Raw genomic sequence first — 25,055 nt, forward strand, 5'->3', positions numbered from 1 at the left:
AGAGGGGAAGGGAAGGAGAGAGGGAGAGAAATATCATTGTGTGGTTGCCTCTCATGTGTCCCCTGCTGGGAAATGTCCGGCAACCTAGGCATGTGCCCTGACTGGGAATCGAACCTCAATTGTTTCATTTGCAGGCCCGAGCTCAATCCACTGAGCTACACCAGCCAGAGCTAAAATAAATTTTTAAAAAGGGTAATTCTTTACAGAAGGAAGTAGCTGTGGGTTACCAACCAACATTCTCAGTAGCTGGGCTGGATGTACTTTCAGTAAAGGTAGTTGGAGAAGGACAGTAATCCTATTATTGATATGGTCAATAATATCAATGGCTACAAAGGGTTGTTGATATTGATAATAATAACAGGCTCTTCAAAGGTGTTAAGAACTCTCTGAATTTTCAAAGAAAGACTCACTGACATCCACTATAGTCTTTTGTACAAAAAGTTACTGTATTTTTTCCATTATTCTTTAACCCCCCTTATACTCTTCCTTCCCACAATCACAACACTGTTGTCCATACGATGCAGACTGACCAGTGGGATCTGTGTGCTGTGGCTGCAACAAAGAAATTCACATATACTACAGTAGTCCTATGGCATGGCCGCTCTTTAAGTGAGAGAGGGCCCCAACCCCTGCCTGGACAAGCTTTTATTGCTTTTCTGTGTACATTACATTGAGGATGGTCCTCATTTACTATGCACAGGTTTGCTGTAGGTGGTTATCTTTTACAGATAACAAAGAAGAGTATGTTGCTAATTACTTCAAAGAAAAGGATGTTTGCAAATGCAAGGGGAAAGGTGATTGAACTGGTTATACTCCATACTTGGGAGATTTAGCACAGCTTTTAGGAAGTTACTTTAAAGATATACAGTAAACATTTGCTGCCTCAATTCAGAATGAGGGGGTTTTAGCAAAAAGCAAGTTCATAGCAGCCTAGGTACAAGGCAGGCCTGTTTCCCCATGGGAAGACCAATTCATGGGCCTGTGTGCTGTGTGCTGACTCACTCTTGCCAGTTTTCTGGATCAGGGCTGTGCAACATTCACACTGCCATGTGGATAGGTTCCCTATATCATGTCCATGAGTCCTTTTTCCATTTTGCTCAATCTCTCCAGTCCCTAAACACCCCGCCCCAATAGCTGTCATCCTACTCTCTATCTACAAATCTGTATCCACTTTTCTTATAAGTTCAGTTTGTTCCCTAGATTCCACTTATAAGTGAAATCATATGGCATTTTTCTTTCTCTAACTGACTTATTTCACTTAGAATAATGTTCTCCAGGTTCATCCATGCTGGCACAAAGGGTTTTTCTTTTTTATGGTCGAGTAGTATTCCATTGTGTAAATATCCCACAGTAGTTTTACCTACTTATCTACTGACCGACACTTGGGCTGCTTCAAAAAGAAAAAAGACAAATGGGACTATATCAAACTAAAAAGGTTTTGCACAGGAAAGGAGACTAACAACAAAATTAAAAGACAACCCATGGAATGGGAGAACATATTTGCCAACACATCTGATAAGAGGTTAATATCCAAAATTTACAAAGAACTTACAAAACTCAACACCAAAAAATCAAACAAACCAATTAAAAATGGGCAAAGGACTTGAATAGATACTTTTCCGAAGAGGACATACAGATGGCCGATATACATATGAAAAGATGCTCAATGTCGCTAATCACCAGAGAAATGTAAATTAAAACCACAATGACATATCACTTCACACCTGTCAGAATGACTCATTAATATGTTAACAAAAAAGTGCTGGTGAGAATGTGGAGAAAGGGGAACCCTTTTGTACTCTTGGTGGGAATGCACACTGTTACACCCCCTGTGGAAAGAACTATGGAGATACCTCAAAAGATTAAAAAATGGATCTGCCTTTTGACCCAGCGATCCCACTTCTGGGAATATACCTGAAGAAACCCAAAACAGTAATTCAAAAGAACATGAGCTCCGCTATGCTCATTGCAGCATCATTTTACAGTAGCCAGTATATGGATCCATGATAATCTTTTATAGTATTATTTGAAAACAAGTGTTTCTTGAATTATATGTAAATTAAGTTTCTATGAATACTAATATTTCATCATCTGAGGTTTCTCTTTCTTATAAAAATATAAACTTTATTACTTTCGAAAACAGAGCCAGAGCAGACTCACCTCTATTTTATTGATTTTCTGTTAGCTGCTCAGCAACATAAATGTACATAGGCTTATGCAACTCTACGTTTGGAAACTGCAAGCAAACAATTGTTAGATTCATATGATAAGATTAGATAGAAATAGATCAAATTTGTAAATACACTCTAAGAAGGAAGTAAATAGAAATGTCTACTTTCAATGTAAAACTGCAAAGAAGGCATATTTCTAAAAAGAAAAAGGTTTGCAAACATGGGCATTTGTATAAATAGTTAATTGCAGATAATTGTAAATGCATGTACATCCACAATAAAAATTAGAGCATTAATCTTTCACTTCTTGTTTATTCTTAAAGCAAAGTCAAGTAATCAAGTATATTAGTAATGAGAGTGAGCTCATAGGACGAATTCTCATATAGCTGTTTCCATTGAAAAGTAACGACAAAAAGGATAGTATTTAATAACTGTTTTTACAAACAGAGCCTTAAACTTTTTGAAATTATAAAAAAGTGCCAAGAGATTCATTTTGGTGATTTATAATGGGAGGATTTTTCTTCTTTATCCTTAGTATAAATACCCTCATGTCATCATCAACATTGTATAATACTTACATGTGATGCTTCACAACATTTTAAAGTAAATTTTTTTGAATATTTTATTTATTTATCTTTAGAGGGGAAGGAAAGGAGAGAGGAAGAGAAACATCAATGTATGGTTGCTTCTCCTGCATCCCCTGCTGGGAACTGGCCTGCAACCCAGGAATGTGCCCTGACTGGGAATCGAACCACGATCATCTGGTTCACAGGCCCGCGCTCAATTCACTGAGCTACAACAGCCAGGGCTAAAGTAAATTCTTTTAAAGGCCCTGGGAAGCTGCTATGATTAATAATAAGGAGAAGGAGGGGGAGGATACTTAATTTCTTTCTCTCTCTTTTTTTTTCTGCTTCTCTTTCTCCTGGGTGGAAAGAAGCACCTTAAAACATTTGGCTTTTCTCAATAAAGCTAAAAATTCACAAGTTCTCAAAAAATTCTGGACGTTGGTTTGTATTTGAATTTTTTACATTTACCTAATAAGACGAAAGGGAAATGTTTTTATTGTGTTTTCTGGTCTGTATATAAATTGTCTCTATTTTCTGAGGATCACAGTTTGGCTACAGTAATAGGAAAATGTGTAAGCAAATACGCTTATAATTTGGAAATTAAGAAAACTTTAAGGAACGTTTTCTTTCTTAAAGAAAGAAACAATTTTTAGGGAAAGTATATTGATGGCTTATTAGAATTAAGTTAAGGATTTCTGTTTAATGAAAAGCATCAAAAACAAAGTTATCAGGTATTAAACATACTGGAAAAATTAAATAATCAAAATTAGCAAGAAGTTAACACCTAGAATATACAAGGAATTTATAAATCCATAAAAAGATGACAATCCCAATATTAAATATGGATAAAATTCTGCAATTCATTGAAAGCCAAATTTCAATTAGCATGTATATGAAGAGTTTCCCAACTCTTGACTTTCAACAGATTGGCAAAAATTAGGGGTAAGCCAGCTATTAGTGAGATTATAGGAAGATGGGCACTCTCCCAGAATGTTGATAGGAGCATACATTAGCACAACCATTGTAGAGAAAATCTGGGCTTACTTACTGGAAATGAATGTGATCCAGTAATTCATTCCAGGGAGACATCCCACAGAAACTTGAGTCCAGGTTCATAAGGGGACAGGCACAAAGATGTTCATTGTGGTAGCAGGTTAGAGGCAACTGGGTGCCTATCACTGTGGAATAGGTAAATAAAATGTAGTGTATGCATATGTAAATTATTATTCAGCATTCAGAAGCAATAAACTAGTATTAGAGAGCGTCAGTGAATCTCTGAATGAATATTTACTTAAAAATTACAAACTGAATGAAGGTCATAAAAAATGCTGTATACATAAATTAAAAACAGATGCACATATAAAACAGTATCACATATGTTTTAAGGAGCTACCTATATCCAGAGATTACTGTGAGCTTAGAGCTTAAATGAAATATAATGGTGCTTCCAGTGAGGAGACTGATAGAGTTAAAATTAAGGATGAAGGGAAAAATAATAAAATGGAAATAAAAAAGATGTGTGTGCATGGAGAGTTAATGCACTTGCTGTAACTAGAAAGTATTATTAACTCACAGCAACCTGTACCTGAGATTAAAAATATATAAATTGTGTAATTATACCTGTACAACCTGTACCTGTAGTTATGTACAACATGAACAAAAATATATATTCATATTCTTCTTATTTCTTTACTGACTGTCCCAGAATTTGCCAGTCTTGCATTATTTTCTGAGGGAGACAGGCTATTCTCAGTGATTTATACCTACCCATTGACACCATTCAAGACACAGTTGAAGTCTACATTTCTATAAAAACTTAAAAAAATTTCTACTCATGTAAGTATCTTCCTGAAACCAATTACTCTGTCTTAATAATGTATTGAATACACTGTTCTGTATTTCTCTGTATCATGTCTTCTCCAGGGGCTTTCAATACTGATTGTTAACTTCCTAGGGGCTAGACAGACTTCTTTGGAGCTTCCTGTAGTGCCTAGAACATCATTTGTATACACAGGAGTATCTCAGTTAAGTATTGGGATTCACAGAATTTCTAATTGAAATTTGGAAGTGTGGTGGCAGAGTATGAGATCGTAACTGAAGGTTAAAAATGTATCCTTTTGCCACTGAGGATTAGTTTTGAACGTGGAGGAGGATGGAGTTTCCTGGAAGTTGAACTCCTGGAATTGGAGTTCCTTTCAAAACCAGAGGAGAAAGAGATAGGATAATCCCTATCACACTGTGAGTCGAATGGCTCTCCAATCAGTGAAGGAGATGAACTTTGCTTTGGGTTCTGATATTTTTCCTTGTCTTGGTGTTTCTCGTCTAGGACTACCACTAAATTTTCCTGGAGCACTTAAAAATTTTTGTTTTTACTTCAATTTACAAAACAAAGCTAGTAAGAGCCAATTAAGAATGTGCTTCAATTTAGAGCACTCTTAAATAGCTCTTTTTCTCCACTTTTAAGGGGAAAATGCTTCTTTTATTTTTGATGAAAATTATTTATTATTATTATTATTATTAAATGTACAAACTCATTTTTATATACTAAGTTGTGGTGGGTTATTCCTCTGTAAACTGTGGAAAGAAGAAACACCGTACATAGCAGAATTGATACACTTCTGTTAGATTCTCACTGAGATTCAAAATCTCACTTGGCTGTGCTCTGCAAACAATTTGAATAGGAGCCAAAGGTTGCCTCTGAAACGGAAATTGATCTCTGTGTAAAAACAACAGGAGGTTGGAACTTTGGAACAAGATATATGTAGCTTGTTCAGCTCTTTGGAAGGTGCAAAAAAGATGTGGATTGGTTCCAGGGAGTGGTGACTGAATTGAGAGGAATGCAAAGTGGATAGAACTGGGGATGTGATGTAATAAGAAAAGGGTACAATATCTATTTCATCTACTTGCTAGTTTTGGGATCTGGGTTGACTCAGTAAACATCTCTGAACCTTTGCTTTCTTTTTTGTATAAAAAAGTGGTATAATCTCTAATGTGTATTAATCTATGAATGCTATCATCAATTGAGATAACCTGGTAGCTAAAAAATATGAGCAACAAACAGCTTAGGAACATAAGAGAAGAAACTGAGCTTCATTCATTTTAGTAACTGGCTAGAATGAAAGGGATCCGAAACACTGTAAGTATTTAACATTTTTTTAACACATCGGAAAAATAGAATGAATCAGAGTGGAGGCAAAATCAAAAGAGAACACCAAGACCAGACAGACTAGACTCTAGGAGGCTGAGGAAAGAATTTAGGACAGCAGATAAGAAACAGTCCTCTTCACCCAGGGGTCAGGACCAGAGAAAAGCTTCAGAAGCCAGAGTAGCTGTACCTTAGAAGTGCTGAGAGCCCAATCCCTGTAGAGATTAGCAGGCATGTTTTAGAGAATTGAGATTGACAGTGGCAATGACTACTCAAGTAGTATTTCTTAAAAACATAACTGAACATTTAGCTTTAAATTTGAGGCAGCTAGAAGGCAAGGAGAGGAATTCCATGAGATAGTCATGAGGTAGAATTGGACAGATCAAAGTTTGAATCCAAGCTACCATTCATTAGTAGTATAAATACTGATGAAAAATAATATATAGTCTATCTGAGATATCCAGAAAATGAATCTGTAGTTGTAAAAAATTAAAATTATGAAATCCATTTGTAGACCACTTTTAATATTAAATAAGAAAATATATAAAAAACATCTAAAACATACTTAATGTGATTTTTAAAATTGTTATCATTATTATTGTTTTGTTGTTACTGTAATGTTTATATCCAACAAGATGTATATCAGTCAACTCAAACTGCCTTGACTTCAGTTAAGAACTTGTAATTTGTAAATGCCTCTTTATATTTAGTTTTTTTTTCTGTGTGTGCATTTTTCTTCTTTAGTAGTCTTTTTGAAGTTGTCTCTATCCCAATTCTAACTTTATCTTGGCAATACTGAGGAAAAAGGAGTTGCCACACTTAGGCCAGGGATAGGGGTTAGGTTACATGGCAAGCATGACTGTGGTTTGGTGAACAGGGCCATGGTCTCAGATCTCAGAAGAGCAGAAAAACCAGAGCAGGACCAAAGGCAGGGGTCTAGACAGACACAGAGGAAGTTTTCCCTTATATGACTGCATGTAAGAGATGGACTATACCATATTTAAATGCATTTAAAGAACCATCCCAATAATAGCTGGTGTGCCCCTCAAGTGTGTGTTAATAATACTTTCATTTGAATGCAGAGCTGGGCTCTTGCTTCGCAAAGGTTTGTAAGATACATACTTTTAACAGTAAGCAAGTTAGATATAAAGTCAAAAGTTTGTGACTGAACAGGTTAATGAGAAAATTCATGTAAGATTTGTTATGGAAATTACATTAAAACTTGTAACTTGACAGTAGATATACAAAGTTAACAAACAGCATGGCTTGTATATTGTTGCCATATCAAATTTTCAAAAAAATTTAGTCCTGGCGAAATGTGTTAAGCTGTTAAACAAAGGTTTCAGCTAGTTATGAAGTTACCTTTGTCAATAAAAGGTTTCTGCCACCAAGCCATTGCCAAGAGATGTCCCCAATCTGGCATGCAATAAAAGGAGAAACTTTATTCTCCTTTTTGATGAACGGTTTGCAAACTGAAGAAACACAGCCTCCGTAGCAGGGAATGCCATTTGTTAACTGTCTCTGGGAACCCAACTTCAGTGCCCTTCCAGGTACAAATGGAAAGCTGTTACATAGAAAAAGTGCCAGCTCTGGTCCCTAATTGGTCCTTATTTATGCAACGAAAAAACTATATTTGCAGTTTGATTGGTCCAAATAATATTATCCTAATCGGTCAGAACCGCACACCCTGACTGGTGATTTGAAGCCTGATAGGCTTTTGCAGTGTCAAAGTCCTTCTCGGGTTGACACTTTCATTCCCTATTGATTATGGGAATCAATAGGGAACAGGCCTTGTTCGGTCAGGTGTACATGATTTTCCCCTTTAACTTAGTATGGAGGTTACATCATTAGTGGGAAGGCCAGAAAGCTAACTGAGCTCAAGGGTGATAAAGTGGAGGGCCATGATAGGCCAAGAAAAGATGCAGGTGAGGAAACTGTTTTCAGTGCCGCGTCCCGGACAGAAAGTGTGATATCTAGGGAAAGGTGGCTTACTTCTCAAAAGCTGGGTGAGAGATACCATTTAGGGAATGCTCTCAGGTCAAGACTTGTGACCAGTGTAAAATGGAGATGGTGCGACTTCCAGGACATTCGTTTGGTTTGCCTGTTGGCTTAAACAGAACTCAGAGGGGCATCTCAGAACACAAAACTGCAGACCGCTTGAGAGACGAGCAACCGGGGTCCCATGCAGTACTGAGATCGGCTGAACAGAGGGAAAGCTGCGAGGGTAACGTGGCTGGAGTGGAACAAAGGCTCAGCTGGGAGGCGGAATGCGAGGAAGAGGATCAGGTTTACCGCGGGATCTGAATCTCCAGGACGCTCGCAGCAAGGAAGCAGCCCTACTGCGACCACAAGCGGCTCGTCGCTTCAGGCCCCGCCCCCTGTAAGCCACGCCCCACCCCGACCAATGGGAACCCGGGATGTTAGCGTGTGGGAGGTGCGGCCGCGTTGCTATCGTCGTAGCTGGGCGGCTTTGGGCGCTGCCCGAGTAGTGCCCCAGAGCCGGAGGCGGTGGCGCAATGGAGGGACTGGAAGGTGAGGGGATAAATGGATGCAGGACGGGAGTCTGGGACGGGCCCGGAGCAGTTGTAGGGCCCTGGACACGAGTACCGGGGAGGCGAGGGCAGGTCCTGAGCGGTGGACCCCTAGGGTACCTCTGGAGGCCCGGGCGGGATGGTGGGGGCCCGACCGCTCCCAGTGCGGTGGGTCTAGTAATCCTCAGACTGCCACCTCGGAGGGTGTTCAGCTGGGGTTCACCACCCAGAGTCTGATTTTCCTCTGACACACGCCCCCAAGTCCCTTACTACAGTTTTCTAGTCTTGCCTGACTCCTGCTGTCCTATTGGTAATCACAGCCTCTGGCCAGATTTTATTTTCCTTGCAAAGTGAACCGTGCATGAATATCCACAGCCTCTCCGCCTCCAGCGTCTGCTGGGGCCCTGGGGTGTGTCTCCAGCCTCGAGCTTCTGACACTTTCCTTGGCCAGTTTTCTAGGTAACCGTTTTACCATTTCTACCGCATCTTCTATGGGAAGGATGCCGAGAGCATCTTCCAAGGAAGTGTCACTGGCCAGCTTTACAGCTGGAACAATAGATTAACAGAAGTATTTAAGGGCTTATTCACGGTGATTCTGGACGGAAGAGCCAGCATTGATTCCTTATCTTTCGGTTTATCTTTGTACTGTAACCGTGACTCCTGATTTCGCTTTGTTTCCAGTTCTTTCCTTTTTCTCTATTCCCTTTACCCATTTTATCTTCTGTAATATGGCATTCGCCTACAAACAACAAAGAAAACACCCAAATAGCAGTTTCAAGGTTCTTTTTCAAATTGTGATTAATCGTTCTGACGAAGAATAAGCTTGTGGAATTGAAAGATTCTGTTCTTTGGATTTAGCTCTTTTTTTCCCCTCCTAGTAGATTCAGGTGGAATTAAGAATAAGCAGAAGTATTGAGCCTCTAGGCATTATTGCATGTTAAAGAATAAATTACCTGGTATTTCAAATTGTGTTTTCAAGCAAAAAGTAGTAACTGCAGTGACCTAATCTCACAAAAAAAGCAAATATAATAATGAGCATGATCAGTATTTCATGCTTTTGCTCTTAGGTGAAGTTCTTATAGAAAACATCTTAAGGACAATAATTAAGAATTATAATTGTCTATTTGTGGGCAGCCGTGGTATATTATAAAAAATGAAGGTCTTGTTCTTAATTCATTTTAGGCAGGTATTCAAGTTTCAATGAAATAGGAATTATAGTGATAGTACTTGTAACTTTTAAGATACTTTTGTTTAGAGGGCTCATAGGGGCAGCTTTCTTTTTTAAATGAACTTTAAAACATGATAGTGTTATAGCATAATAGGATCTTGGGTTCTGGACTTCTCACAGGTTATAATATACATAAAGTCCTTGAGAACAGTTTCTCTGCATATTTTTAATTTATTCATTTGTAATTAAAGCAAAGGTCTTCATTTGAATTTTCACGTACGTATACTGAGCACCAAAAACAGTGTCTGATACAAAGTAGGGATTCAGTAAATATTTTTTGTTAGATCAGTGACTTTGGCTATGATAGCATTATTGTAGGCCCTGGGATGCAGCCAAAAATAAAAAAAGTTCTGCTCTCATTGAGCCTACATTTTAGTGAACTTTGTATTTTAGCAGTGCCAAGGCATTGTTATTGAAATCTCACTAAGAATGCTTTTAAAATGTAATGAAAACCTATTATAGAGTCCTCAGTTACATGAGTGGAGAAATACATGAGTTCTGATGTGTATAGTATGTTATGATGGATATGTTTAATGGGCCTAGCTTGTGATGTATCATGTTAAACAGTATTTGCTCTTCACTCTGTTTTTGATTTTGACTTTTCTGGTCCTCTTTTAGGGCAGAACTACTGAATATTCATAATTTAAAATTGTTGAAACTAATTTAAAAAGCTGAGGGTTTTTTGTCATATTTACAAAGTCATAATGTTTGTGTCTTGAGGTTACCATTCTGTAATTCATCTATGTCTTCAATAAAGAAATGTCAATAAAATGATAGGTAGGTTTGCCCTATTGGAAGTTAAAGTCTAGCATGTTGAAGTTATCTAATAAACATCATATTGCTGTTTCCAGCAGAAAATCTTTAGGAGTTTGTTTCACATGTCATAATAATTGAGCAAGTATTGCACTGTTTGGCATTAGACCCACGTTTCTGGCTGTGATCAGCTACCAGGCTAATCTCAATGGTGAAACCAAGTATATGAACCCCTGAAAAATTCTAATATCATATGCTTTTTCTTATAACTTCATTTGCATGTTCATCTTTTACTACTTATATTATTTTTGGCTTTCCTGGACCTCTATGTTTTGTAGATTGTCAAAAGATGAGCTATTAGGCTAAAAACACTGTATTTTAAAACCAAATATCAACAATTTCTCATGATTTTGTATAAACTATATCTGAGCACTTTTGCATTGTGTGGGTAATTAGAGCAAAGTTGTTAATGTCTTCACACCTAAATATTGTGACCTATAGGTATAAGCTCTATTTAAAGGCAATAGAGGTAGGTCTAGACTTGGGAGAGTTCTAGTCTCTCATAAGCTTCCATTGATAAAGTGGAGAGATGATGAACTCTATGCAGATTTTTGTCCACATACACAGCATTGTCATTCCTTTCATAACACATCGATGAGAGGTTATTAACAGTTGTGATGGAGATCGATGAAGCTGTCCATCCTTTATGGACAGGTAAACTTAATAGATGTTAGTGTACTGCCCCTAAAACCCGATGACAAATCTGATTGCTCTAACCCAGTGTAGCCCTTGATCTACAAAAGACAGCCATCCATCCTATCCCATTAGAGATTCTTCTCCCATCCAAGTACTAACCAGGCCCGACCCTGCTTAGCTTCTGAGATCAGACAAAATCAAGTGCGTTCAGGATGGTATGGCCGTAGACCCATTAGAGCTTCTTCTTTGCTTTGTTTCTCCCTAAACACATATTAGTTTAGTGAATAATTCTTCATCTTTATTAATGTACCTAGTATTGATTGTACATGGTACTGAGACAAATGCCAGGTGTTTTAATAACCAGTATGCTAAGAAGGATCCTTGCTTTGTTTCTTTTCAGCTCTATGACTTGTGCAGTTAATCTGAACCTCAGTTTGCTATAGACAAATGGAGTGATTAAATACTAATCTGCCTGTGGTATATAAATTGTTAAATGATGTAGTATATAAAGGATTTAGCAAAGTGCCTAATACATAGGCCCCCCCTCAAATTCAAGAAGTATTTCAGGAGCTTAAGAGTGGTTCAGTATAGATAAAACAGAGTGCTTGGGGTGGGGAGCAATCCCACTAGATAATCATAGCAGCAGGGTATTAGGAGAAGGGAGTGGCTGGAAATACATATGTGATGAGAATTTGAACTAAGGGAAAGGTAGCAGGAACTGAAAAGGGTGGATAGATTAGAAGACATTTCTGAACTGGAAAGATGAGATGTGACCACAGAATATGAGATGGAAAAGGAATCAAGGTTAAAGCAGCTTTCTAGCTTGGACGAAGAGGTAATAATATCTTTAACCAAGAGGAAGGCCAAGTTTGGGAGATGAGGTAGAGTTTGGCTTCTGAAATGTTTTTGTGCAGTATTTCAGGGATGTCGGGTAGAAACGTCTCATCGATACTTGGAAGTATCTCTGGAGTTTTTAGTTGAGTAGTCAACAACATAGAAATAGCAAATGGATGCATTCTCCTGAAAGCTGTATTTAACAGAATGAGGAAAGAAACTTGGGCAGAACAGATGCTGTAGGTTTGAGCATGATGGGAAATTGGAGTGTGTGTGTCGGTAGGGGAGATACCTAAGAAACTAATATTTATTATGTGCCTGAAAAAAGCTTGTACAGTTAGTACGCCGCATGAATGGTGTTTCTTAAGGTCTGTCTCTAATGTCTGCTAAATAAAGGAGCTTTCCCTGATTCTGCCCTCTTCCCCCAATACAAACATACATAGCATTATGACTGTCCTTGATTCCTTTACTTTGCTCTATTTTTCTACGTTGTGCTTATTACCACCTGACTTTTTTTAGACTTAGTAAAAAGACACTTTATTCAAGATTATTGCAAGGGAGATAAATAACTTTTTATAACTCAATATTCACATAATTTTTTTCATAATGACACATAACAATTTTAATAATTCTTTAATATTCCCTACTAGTTCTCTACTTGGCATTTCCCCACCTCCCCATTACTCTCCCCTCTCTTAACCACCCCACATTTTTTTAATCTTCACCCGAGGACATTTTCTCATTGTGATTGGTTGCCTCCTGCACTTACCCAGGCCAGAGACCAAACCCACAACCTGGTTATGTAACCTGATCGGGGGATCGAACCCACAACCTTTTGGTTACAGGATGATGTCTCAACCAACTGAGCTACACCAGCCAGGGCCATTTTTTATATTTAATTGTTTTTATTTTATGTTTTTCCTATTTGAATAGTAGAAGCTTTATAAGATCTGAGTGTTTTTATCATCACTGTTTGCCTACCTCCTAGAACATTTGCCACCTCATAGGTGCTCAGTAAGTATGTACTTGTTGAATCCACAAAAGGATCTATTTTAGTCCAGTGATTAGACCTAGTAAAGTTTGCCTGCAATTTAGATGGGGAGTGAATGAGAGGTGGTAGAGAGAAGCTAGTTAGTAAAGGTATTTTCAAAAATGTACTACTCGGGACATTGGTCCTAAATATCTCGGTGAGGGGTTAGGGTGAGGGACAGGGCAGAAAAGATTTCTGTTGAGGAAATAACAGCATGCTGAATCTGTTTTTAAGACTGCAAAAGTTCTGTTCTAAGAAAACCGGTTTCTGTCATTTGGAATTTTTCATGTTTGACCATGGAGAAAGGGATGTGAAGGTGATTGGTAAAAGTAGTGGAAATGACTAGTCAAGTTCAGACTAGATAGAAAGGGAAGTGCAGCTAGGATTCAGTTATCAAGAACATGCAAGTCACCCTGAGATCAAGAAGTAATTTACAGAGAGGCAGAGGTCTGTGATTGGAGAGGGACGTATGTATTTTGAGAGTCCAGAGGAGGACCTTTGGGTGTTTTGCTGAACTAAAGTGGGTGGAGGGTAAAGATATTGTGTTCAGCAGGCTGAGTGTAAATGTGGAAATCTAGGGAAATCTTGTGAGATATTAAAGGTTGATAATTTGATTCTTTAAAATCACTAATTTGATTTTTAAAATGGGCCATAGAAAGTTGATATATAACGAATGCAGTTTGTTTCAAAAGGGAGGCTCCTTGAGTTTTAAAGGTTACATTCAGATGCTTAGGAAACGGACATGCTACAGAGGCCAGCTCAGTTCTTAATTTCCAGGATGTCTTTTCTCTTGTAAATGTTCTCTCCTATTTTTTCAATTTATACATTTTAGAATGTCATAACTATTTTAAATAGCATATTTTTTCACATCACCTATGTGATAATATAAACATACCATTTCAAGCCTTGTTATCATGTAGGTTTTCAAGTTGTTAAATACAGCAACTCCTGATAGAATCAATAATGTGTGCAGGATAAGTATTGTAAGGAGACATTGACATCTTGATAGTTTTAGACTATTAAAGTACTTTATATACTTTGTTCTGTACCTTGGTTTGAGTGCTTCTTTCCACAGTGTTTGCTCTTTACTAATCACCCCTCTGAATATCATCTCTGTACTGTATTCTTATAAAATGAAGAATTTGATAGCTTTTGCTATTCTGGAGAGATTAGTGGAGTTGTCTGCATACCATGGAGAGCAGTGTTTTTTTTACATCATTTGTTGTGAAGCATTTTTGTATGTAACATCTCAGTTGATCCTCTTAATGTTAAGGTAGATTGAGCTGATGTTTTATCCTCATTAAACTGAGGCTACGTATATGATCAGTAATGCCTTATAAAGCTATGCCCTAAGACCAGCGAATATGAGGAAATTATAAAGTTATAGTCTTTATTTACTTTGAGTGGAGTAATTAATTTTTTGAGATAATTATTTTTAAGTTCTTTTTCTTTAATGCTGTACCTCTTATGCCTTTTAGTGATCATGATTTTCTTTAAAAACAATTTGAACATGTTTGATAATTTGTAGAAATTAATCCCTGGAGTTGTATTTTATTATATTGTAGTTTTCTGGTTGCTGTTAAATTTTAAGTTTTGAATTTAAAAAAAAAGACGATTTTGTCCTTAGATATATGAAGCCATGAATCATGTAGACTGTTAGTTCTATGAGAGCTATGATTCTATCATTCTGCCCTTGCGTCTCTGCTACTCGATGCTTGGCAAGCATGTGCCCAAGTACACACTCACGTTATTTTCAGGATTAAACTGATTTTTCTCAATAGTTAATTTTTATAAGATTTTGCTTTCTCTTCTCTATAACGTGGAGATACTGGAATATACTTTGAAGCAAATAAAGTATGTGAATGTTTTTTGACATTTCGGTTTCATGAATTTTTATATCACATGTTTAAAATTTAAAAGAATAAATGAAAACTATAAATAAGCAAGCTTAATAGATTTTGCAGCATGTGGTATTACTTTGGCCATGGTTTAAAGACATTTTTATTTTAATGTCCCTAATGTATTTCATCTAGAACCAGAATTAAATGATTCAAATAAATGGAGTTGCTCTACCAAAATAACAGCCTCTGGTATAGAAGAAGGACAAATCAGGCAAATCTTAGCTTTGCTTTTGTAGTGTCCACCACAGACATTGCCACCATCTGACACATAGTCACTACCTTCTACTAAAATAGGGCAGTAGAGTATTAGGAGAATGTGACATCAAACAGTTCTTCTGTTACTGTTTGATTGTATTCCCACAAATATCTGTTTTTATTTTCCTGATTAGTTTTCTGTGAACCTACTAAATAAGTGCCTTGGAACAAATTATATGAGGTCATAATTGTACTTTATGCATGAGTTTATTTATGTTACTGTGTCTTTCATATGATAAAAGAATTGTAAGAGTAAAATATTCAGCAGAAAATATGGTAAAGGTATAGGTTCAAGTATCATTTTTAGAAAATTACAGGTATGGAAATAAATTTAGATTTGATATTTTGCTTGATAATAAAGTGACAAATTGACTCAGTTATGTAGAGTCCCAAAGGATGTAGTTTTTATCATTTTCATAACAGATCTGTTGCATGAAAATGCATGATATATGTATTAATTTTTGATTGAGTAGAAGTTGCAGCTACTTCTAGCTTAGTGAATTTGTGTCCATAAGGTCAGAATATCTCAACTTGCTAGACCATGAAAGTTAATACAATATATATATAAAATAATGAACAATTCACATAACACGTCTGCATAGTAACTAGGTGGATTTTTTCCTTAAAGCGTAATACTTCCTATTATATGGTGTTAAACAGAACAAGATTCTTTTCCTCCTATCCATAAACACGGTATATGTTTCCATTTGTTTATGTCTTCCTTAATTTCTTTCTTCACTGTTGTGTAGTTTTCTGAGTACAGGTCTTTTAGTTCCTTGGTTAGGATTATTCCTAGGTACTTTATTTTTCTTGTTGCTATATAAAATGGGATTTTCCCCCTGATTTCTGTTTCTGATATTTCATTGTTGTATAGAAATGCCTTTGATTTCTGAACATTAATTTTTGTATCCTGCTGTTCTGCCAAATTCATTTATTAGGTTGAGTAGTTTTTTGGTGGAGTCTGTAGGATTTTCTGTATACACTATCATGTCATCTTTTCATCCTAGATTATCTCAGGAAGCCACCTCTCTGATCACCAAGGTTATTTCTTAATGCTTTGGAGATTAATAATATATAAGTTAACCATAAGATAAATTTGATTTTTAAAGTTTAGTAGCTTACAATAGACATATGCTATAAATTAAGAGAATATGATAAATTGACTTGGCTAAAAGTAAATAAGATACTTCCTACAAATCAGTTTGGTTATCTTTAAATCATGACTTCTGTATTTGGCATAGCCTTTCTGACCACTGATAAACTGTGAGTCTGGTACCCATTTAAATGTCATTTATTTCAAATGAAAGAAAGTGTTTTTCAGAAGAACTGACAACTTACATCTTGAAGTTAGGAGAGGACATTAAAACTTGGAAGTTTCACAATTTGAACATAGAATTTATTGACAAAAATGGTTTTTGTTTTAGAAAATGGAAGTGTCCAAGTTGGAGAATTACTACCTTGCAAGATTTGTGGAAGAACATTTTTTCCCTTGGCATTAGTGAGTACCCTTTTTCCTTTCAGTATTGATAGATCAGTAATTGTTCAGTTCTTTTGAACAACTCTTATGGAAAGAACCTCTGGAATAATTGGAAGAGGTACTGTTCAGGAGTGTAAGTTCCATCTGTGTCTTTCTTCCATGATGGTGTTTTTCCCTTCAGAGTTTGATTGGTCTTCAAAATTTTTCTATTAAAGTGTTAAAGTGTACCTTTCATTGTGGGGTTAGTAAAAAAAACAAACAAAACTACTAGAAATGCATTCTGTATTTAAAGGTACAGAATGACATAATGTATGGTATTTGCTTTAAAGTGCTTAAGGAAAAATGCCCTGCCTGGTGTCGCTCAGTGGATGGAGCACTGGCCCGCAAACAATAGTTCTCTGGTTTGATTCCTAGTCAGGGCACACACCTGGGTTGCAGGTGAGGTACCCAATTGGGGGCATGCAAGAGGCAACTGGTCAATGTATCTCTCCCACTTTTTTTCCCTCCTTTGCCACCTCTGTAAAAATAAATAAATAAAATCTTTTAAAAAATAAAGCACTGCAGGAAAAACTGGGATAGATGAAACAAGATTGGTAAAATGTATCATTGAGGCAGGGTAATGAATAACAGGGAATTCATTGCACTATTTTCTTAATAGTAATATATGTTTGAAATAGTCCAAAGAAAAATTGTTTTCGGAGGTCCAAAGAAAAATTGTTTTCAGTTAAAAATATACCTGAAATATATTAATCATTCTTTGGATACGTTTTTTAAAAGATTTATTAATTTATTTATTTATCTTTAGAGGGGAAAGGGGAAGGAGAGAAGGAGAGAAATACCAATGTATGGATGCCTCTCGTGAGTCCCCCGCTGGGAACTGGCCTGCAGCCCAGGCATGTGCCCTGACTGGGAATTGAACCGCGATCATGTGGTTCGCAGGCTCACGCTCAATCCACTGAGCTACACCAGCCAGGGCTCGGATACTTTCTGATACTTAGTATATGCAAATAAAAGCACTTTTAACTGATTTTAGTGTAAAATACCATCTAAATAGAGAATAAGAAAAATGCCTATATACTTTACATGTTTTTGTACCTTCAAATAGAAGTGGACATCTCAACATTTTGATGTAAAGACTTTTGTTTGAATGTGGGTCGTTTGATTAGGGTTCTGCTATGTAGCACTTCTTATACTCAATATTTCCAGTATTAAGATGAAATGTTCTGCAGAGGTGTTCCCAACTGGGGCATGAATGTGGCCCCATCTCCCACAAAAGCACCAGGTTTGCTTTCTGAAGTCACTATGTCCACTTTAACCATTTCCGAGTGATTGAAAGAAATGGCATTGAATACATTACTCAAACTTCTTTTTTCTATTTTTATTTGATAAAAAAGGTTCCATATTACACTGACTTTGACAGTTTGAATTAAAGCTTATGTTCTGATTGTTTTTCCTTACACAAGGACCTCTCAGAACACCATTTGCAAATATCCTTCCTGGGCTTCTTTCTTTCTTTCTTTCTTTCTAAATTATATTTTATTGATTATGCTATCACAGTTGTCCCAGTTTTGTTCTGACCTTTATCCCCACTCTGCCCTTCACCCACCTCCTAACAGCTTTCTGCCTCCCCCTGAGTTCATGTGCATGGGTTGTACATATAAGTTCGTTGGCTTCTCTATTTGCCATACTATTCTTAACCTCCCCCTGTCTTTTTTATGCCTACCAGTTATGCTTCTTATTCCCTGTACCTTCCCCACTCACCATTCTTCCCCTCCCCACTGATAACCCTCCAGGTGATCTCCATTTCTCTGATTCTGTTCCTGTTGTATTTGTTTGCTTAGTTTTTGTTTTTGTTTTTTAGATTCAGTTGTTGATACTTATATAAGTTTGTTGTCATTTTACTGTTCATAGTTTCTGATCTTCTTCTAATTCTTAGATAATCCCTTTAACATTTCATATAATAAGGACTTGGTGAAGATGAACTGCTTTAACTTGACCTTATCTGGGAAGCACTTTATCTGCCCTTCCACTCTAAATGGTAGCTTTGCTGGATAGAGCAATCTTGGATGTAGGTTCTCTTTATGACTGAACACTTCTTTCTAGCTCCTTTTTGCCTGCAAGGTTTCTTTTGAGAAATCAGCTGATAATCTTAATGGGCATTCCTTTGTATATAACTCTCTCCTTTCCTCTTGCTGCTTTTAAGATTCTCTCCTTTAATCTTGGGTAATTTAGTGATGATGTACCTTGGTGTGTTCCTGTCTGGGTCCAATTTCTTTGGAATTCTGGGCTTCCTGGACTTCCCAGAAGTGTATTTTCTGCTGCAGATTGGGAAGGTTTCCTTCATTGTTTATTCAAATAAATTTTCAATTTCTTGCTCTTGTTCTTCTCTTTCTAGCATCCCTCTGATTTGGATGTTGGAATGTTTATAGTTGTCCCAGAGATTCCTAAGCCTCTCCTCATTTTTAAAAATTTTTCTTTCTTTATTCTGTACTGGTTAGATGTTTTTTTCCTTTTGTTCCAGATCATTGATTTGAGTCCTGGTTTCCTTCCCTTCATTTGCATAGCCTTCATTTGCATAGCCTTCATTTCTTCCCTCATTTTGTGACCTCTATCAATTCTGTGAGCATCCTGATTAACAGTGTTTTGAGCTCTGTGTCAGATAGTTTGTGTATCTTCTAGTCACTTAGCTCTTTTTCTGTAGTTTTTATCTGTTTTTCATTTGGGCCATTATTTCTTTGTCTGGGAGTACCTGTTATGTTATAAGGGGATGGAGCCTTAGGTATTCACCAAGGCAGGACAACCCTCTTAGCTGTGTGGTGGCACAGTATGTGGGGGAGTGGTCAGAGAGGGAACAATGCTACTACTAGCTGGCCTTGCTCTAGCCCCACTTTCCAGTGAACTCTCCTGTGAGACTGAGAGTTCCCTCTGCCTTTGCAACTCCCATAGGATTCCGGAGCTAGAGGTATATTGTCTTTATTTGCCATTCAGCCAGCCCCACCTCTCCCAAGTGCCGCCTTGCTGCGTGTTCTCCAGTTCAGCTGCCCATCTCTGCCCCTCCTGCTGGTCTGGATAAATATTTCTTTAATTCCTTGGTTGGTGGAGTTCCATGCAGTTTGATTTTCTGGAACTCCTGGTTGTTTATTGTTTTTAAATTGGTTGTTATCCTCCTTCAGGTTGTGTGAGGAAGCAAAGTGTTTCTGCCCATGCATCTCCATCTTGGCTGGAACTCCTTCTTTCTATATACATTAGATAGCACACCATTGTCTTGGATTTTACTTTAAAATGACATTGGCTATTTCATATCCTGTGTAGTAATCCAGCTACTCTCTAGCTTCATTACCTTTTGCTGTCATTCTTTCAATATATTACCTCCACTTTGGAGAAATCATTATGTTGTATCACCAGACACATTTTAACACTATCTCCTTCTTCATTACTCTCCAAGGCCTCAATGGCAAATGTTCCCTACTCAGCTGTACTGCATCAACGGATATGATGCAGCCAAAATCTTGCATTCTGAACTTCAAATTCAGGTTTGTTTTGGCTTGCTGAGATACCTCTGAGTAAGTCAGTCTGGGGAAAACCATTTCTGTATGAAAATGTTTCTGTATAAACCACCTGGCTTACTTATTTAAGCACTTAGAAGAAACAGCAAACCTGAGTTTCACTTTTTTTTTTATTAAAAACACTTCTTGCCTAGGTGGCCAGTAACTGACTCTGAAGGGAATGACCACAACCCAGCCCACATCCCTGTGAGGGCTGAGAGGTCCTGCTGTGGTCCTATGAAAGGGTAGTGGAAAAGCATGCCTTTTACTCATGGGTAAGATTGGCTTTAGGCAGCCCAGACAGAGAAAAGCTTCAAAGAAGCGTGGACCCATAGCTGGCCCTAACCCTGAAAGTCGTTCGAAGCCATCTGAGAAAGTGGTGCATTGAGCTAGTCCAGTTTATCCACTTGGGGGCAGGTAATGCCTTAATATCTCTTTGTCCTCTAAGACTTCTTTTCCAGCAGCTACCAGATGAGTGAGGGATTTCCTCCAAGCACACTGGAGAGCCACATGGCAACTGTTTCCTTCTTGCTTTTCCTATGACATATGGATGAAGGTGCACTGCACAGAATTATCGATTACTTCAGATCAGCTACTAGGTCTTCTCTTAATTTTTTCTTTACAAGTAGGGTAACAGTCAATTCTAATGCAGATGGTTTTTAGGTCCTGTTTTTGCAACATTCTGATTCTCAATATATTTGAAGAATCTGCAGAGTGTGAAGCTATAACGACTTTTCCTCCCTCACAGGTGGGAGTTCGGGGGGGTCTTCATCCCAGTCCACAGAATCCTCATCCATTAGCACCACAATGTGCCACTCTCTCCCCTTTCTTGGCACAGCCTACCGTGATGGGCAGGATCAGTTCTTCAAGGAAGTGATCAGACTGCTTGAGAGCATTGTTGTCAGACAGTTAATTCAGTAAACCACTCAGACCTTGGTATCAGATAGCGTTGAAGTGCTAATTCGGAGGTAATCATCTCTATCCCAGACCTTAGATATCTCTTGGGCTGCAGCTGAGGTTTCATCCCCCAGGCAGCTGGTCTGCTGCCATAGCCTGCCTGTCTCACTGCCACAGTGAACATTCGTTCTTGGACTGTACACTGACCTTTTTTCTTGATCAGAAAACAACTCTGCCGCTCCCTGCCCTGCTTCTGTGCCAGGGGTGAGTCTACCCGGGGGCACGTACACAGCATCCACAGACGCTGCCTTGGGGATGGCAGTGCCAAAGCAGCTCCAACTCCTCCTAAATGACAACTCTTCTCTCAAAGTTTTAAAACAAAAACAGCTTTCTCACATTTAATTTAGTGATTTTTAAAAGCAATTCACTGTTTTTCAAATCATTTTCAGAGCATTCAGCTGAGTTTTCATAGAAAAATTATTTTTTTACTTTATTTCTGTAGTAGATTTAATTACATATGATATAATTACTGTAACAACTCAAACTTGTATAATGCCTCAGTTTGGGGAGCAAGCACTACATGCTTTTGACATAGACAACTCAATATGAGAACAGACATCTAGAAAGTCACCTGCTGGCCACACGTTTAATATTTAGAAGATTTTATTCTAATAGCTATAATTACAGCACTTGTTTGTCAGAATGAACAAGTACTGTAAGTACTTTTGTGGGGTTATTTTGTGGGGCTGAAACAAGTATGTAAAACAATTGACTACTGATAGTGTATTGAAAAATATGAGAGGCCCCATGACACCAAACCTACCAATTCTGAGGTTTCCTCTCATCCTAAGAGTTTAATAGTTCCAGCTTATTCAGTTAGTGTTTATCAGAATACAGAAGAAAAAAGGTGCATTTAGTGCACCGGTGTCAGCAGTCAACACGTTTTATTTAGTGGAGTGAGAAGTATTATTTATCTGGTAGGTTAACTAGAGATCAGTTAAGAGAGCTTCCACTGTAATTTTTAAAAAATGAATAAATAGCCCTGGCTGGTGTAGCTCAATGGATTGAGCACGGGCCTGCGAACCACACGATCGTGGTTCAATTACCAGTCAGGGCACATGCCTGGGTTGCAGGCCAGTTCCTGGCAGGGGACACACCAGAGGCAACCATACATTGTTATTTCTCTCCCTCTCTCCTTCCCTTCCCCTCTAAAGATAAAGAAATAAAATCTTTATAAATAAATAAATAAATAAATAAATAATGAATAAATAAGTGAATGATTGAATGAATAAGTTGTCAACCATGTTAAGAAGAAAAATACCTGTAGGAATGCAACACTAGATAGTTCAAGGAAAGTCCTGGATAAAGAATGGTAGAAAACTTGAGTTCCAGAGGGAAGAAAGGAGTGATTTTGGAGGAAGGACACGAGGATATAAATATGACCACTTTGTCCTATTATTTTATGTTGACTTTATGTTAACATAATCCTGTTATCTTAACTTTAGTAATCTAAACTACCTCTATTATTAACTGTTGTAATCCTAATACAAATGCATTCTCTATATACATTATTTTGGGGTGTTTAAAATACAGTACAGTATTTTATTACTGTATATGTATATGTATTTAATGCATATACAGTATTTATTTTCAGGTATTTGCATATAACTTTTTCCCTACTCAGACATCTTGACTTTTTGAAATTACCTTTATTCTAATCAGTGTGAAACTAGAATATTAAATAACTCAATACAATTTTGAAAGGGTATTTAGCTCTACTTTTGCTGTGACAAAGATAACTAATAGCATGCATTGTATATACGTTTTAACAATTTTAGTCAAAGCAAGGTATGTCTTATGTATTACTATTTATTATTTATTTCATCTTCAGATTTTTAACCTGGTCTAAAGTAACAATTTAAAATCTTCCCTTGTGTAGAAATGAAAATGATACATTGCTTTTCTGTATCTTAACAGAAAAAACATGGACCCATTTGCCAGAAAACTGCTACTAAAAAACGGAAGACTTTTGATTCCAGCAGACAAAGAGCTGAAGGAACTGATATTCCAACAGTAAAACCTCTTAAACCTAGGGTAATTGTATGACCTTTGAACAGTGTGAACCTTGCTATTGAAAAAAATCACAATTATCATTATACCAAGATTGAAGAATAAGCAGGATTTTGTGTAATGTTCTCAGTTTGACTGCAAAGGAGAAGCCTAACTACTGTCTCAGACTCTATTACAGTGAGGTTTTGTAGCATTTGAGAATAACTTCTTAGCTGTAGGCTGTAAGTAATTAGAAGTCCTCACATGTTCCTTTTAAGTCATTGTTAATTACCTCAGATAAAATTTAAGTATGTTAAAGTCTCTCTTAACAGAAGTGTAATAACTATAAGTAAAAGTAAAGCTATTATTTATAGATATCTTAGCATAATAAATATTGATTATCTTGGTCGATTGATTGTCATTATTTGTGATCTTACTATGCTTTCTTCAGGAAAGTTTTATCGGTTGCTCAGCTGTCTACACATAGCCATTTTCAGCTTTTTCTTCCTTGTAATCAAAGCACTGAATCTCCTATGATAATGTCTCTTTAAAACCATTGTGATATGTTATATTACTAAGAATAAATCATGTAAATACTTTGTCCAGCAAATTTTAAAGAGTTATTTCAGAGAAATAGTCAAATTTGAGTAAGTCAAACTTGTTGAATAGGTTTTTGAAACAAAACCCTGCTTTCAGTGTTAATACCTTCCTCCAGGAGCGCAGGAAAGCATTTCTTTATGGGGCAATTAATCTTACTAATAAAATCATTTGGCTAAAGAAAAATCATGTTCATTTTTGTATTTTCATCTATTTATCTAAGAGAATACTGGTGAAGTTTGAATAAGGTAAAACATTATTTGTTTTCCATAGTCACCTGCCAGATGTATACTTGTATTCCCTTTAATTAGCTTAGAAGAAATACTGTTGAAATCTTCAGGAGCAGTATAACACAGTGGGTATAAACAAGGGCTCAAGAGTCAGACTGCTGAGTCTTAACCCTGACTCTGCTACTTAGCAGGTTGTGATGAGCGAGTTACTTAATCCATACTTTTACTTATCCGTAAAATGGTGATAGGAGTGGTAGCATCTATTTTGTGGGCTTATTAGGGGGGTTATGTAAATTTATCCACGGTGATCTCTTGATAAATATTGTCCTATATCTTTCTTATGAATTTATATACTTAAAAAATTAACCTTCAGAAAAAATAAAAGCCATGTATTTACATTAAGTAGCTTATATTCTTGCTACTTAAATGATGGTCCATGGAGTAATAATATCAGCACTATTTTGGAACTTGTTAGAAGTGCAGAGTCTTGGGTGTCAACCAGACATACTCAGTTAGAACCTCACATGAACCAACCTCAATTAGAGCCATACTCATTTTAACTTCATCCTTATTTGAGTCATATACATGTTAAAGTTTGAGAAGCAGTATGTTAAAAGATTTTGAACATCATAGTGTAGTTCTCAGATCTATCTGTATCAAGGAATTCTACAAATCACAAACACAGTAGAGCAAAGCAAATAACAAACTTCATTTTTTGAGAAAACAAAGACAGTCATAATCCACAGAACACAAAATATAAGGGCTGCCCAGAGCAACTGAGATCCAGGAGAAGTTACCTATTAAGGAAACACTAGAGGTTCCTGGAGCAGGTGTGGGGGCTGGGAGGAGGGATTATGGCCAAGAATCTGGGAACCTGGCACCTTAGGTGAGAGGTCTCCTCAGCTTACAGGTGACTTTGATGGTGAGGGGTCTTATCAGGAGGTACATCCCTTGTTTACTACAGCCAGGGCAGGAACTGAGAAGAGCTGCAGGGCCTTGGATAGCCAGGAACAAGAATGATCCTGGCTGAAATGGAATAAAGCCAGGAGGGAGGAGGTGAAGAGAAGAGGCACAGAGAGTTAAGTGGCCCAGCCAGAGGCAGAGGCTCTCCGAAAGCACTACCAAAAGGAAAATACCCTTTCTGAGGGCA

General features: G+C 37.3%; 1 protein-coding gene and 1 pseudogene across 2 annotated transcripts in view; one reads left to right on the forward strand and one right to left on the reverse strand.

The window, feature by feature from the left end:
• Positions 1–8,326: 8,326 nt before the first annotated feature.
• Positions 8,327–25,055, forward strand: part of ZC2HC1A (zinc finger C2HC-type containing 1A) — a 48,193-nt gene continuing 31,464 nt past the window's right edge. For both annotated transcript variants that reach the window (XM_037061638.1, XM_037061637.1), the window contains exons 1-3: positions 8,327–8,414; positions 16,535–16,608; positions 23,007–23,123. In XM_037061638.1, coding sequence (XP_036917533.1) covers positions 8,399–8,414; positions 16,535–16,608; positions 23,007–23,123 — 207 coding nt within the window. In that variant the 5' untranslated portion in view covers positions 8,327–8,398. The remainder of the gene's footprint in view (positions 8,415–16,534; positions 16,609–23,006; positions 23,124–25,055) is intronic.
• On the reverse strand, positions 20,474–22,717 carry LOC118997776 (BTB/POZ domain-containing protein KCTD20-like; annotated as a pseudogene).

The sequence above is a fragment of the Sturnira hondurensis genome, unplaced genomic scaffold (assembly GCF_014824575.4).
Source record: "Sturnira hondurensis isolate 20B ecotype Veracruz unplaced genomic scaffold, ASM1482457v3 Scaffold0013499, whole genome shotgun sequence".
In the NCBI taxonomy this organism is placed as follows: Eukaryota; Metazoa; Chordata; class Mammalia; order Chiroptera; family Phyllostomidae; genus Sturnira; species Sturnira hondurensis.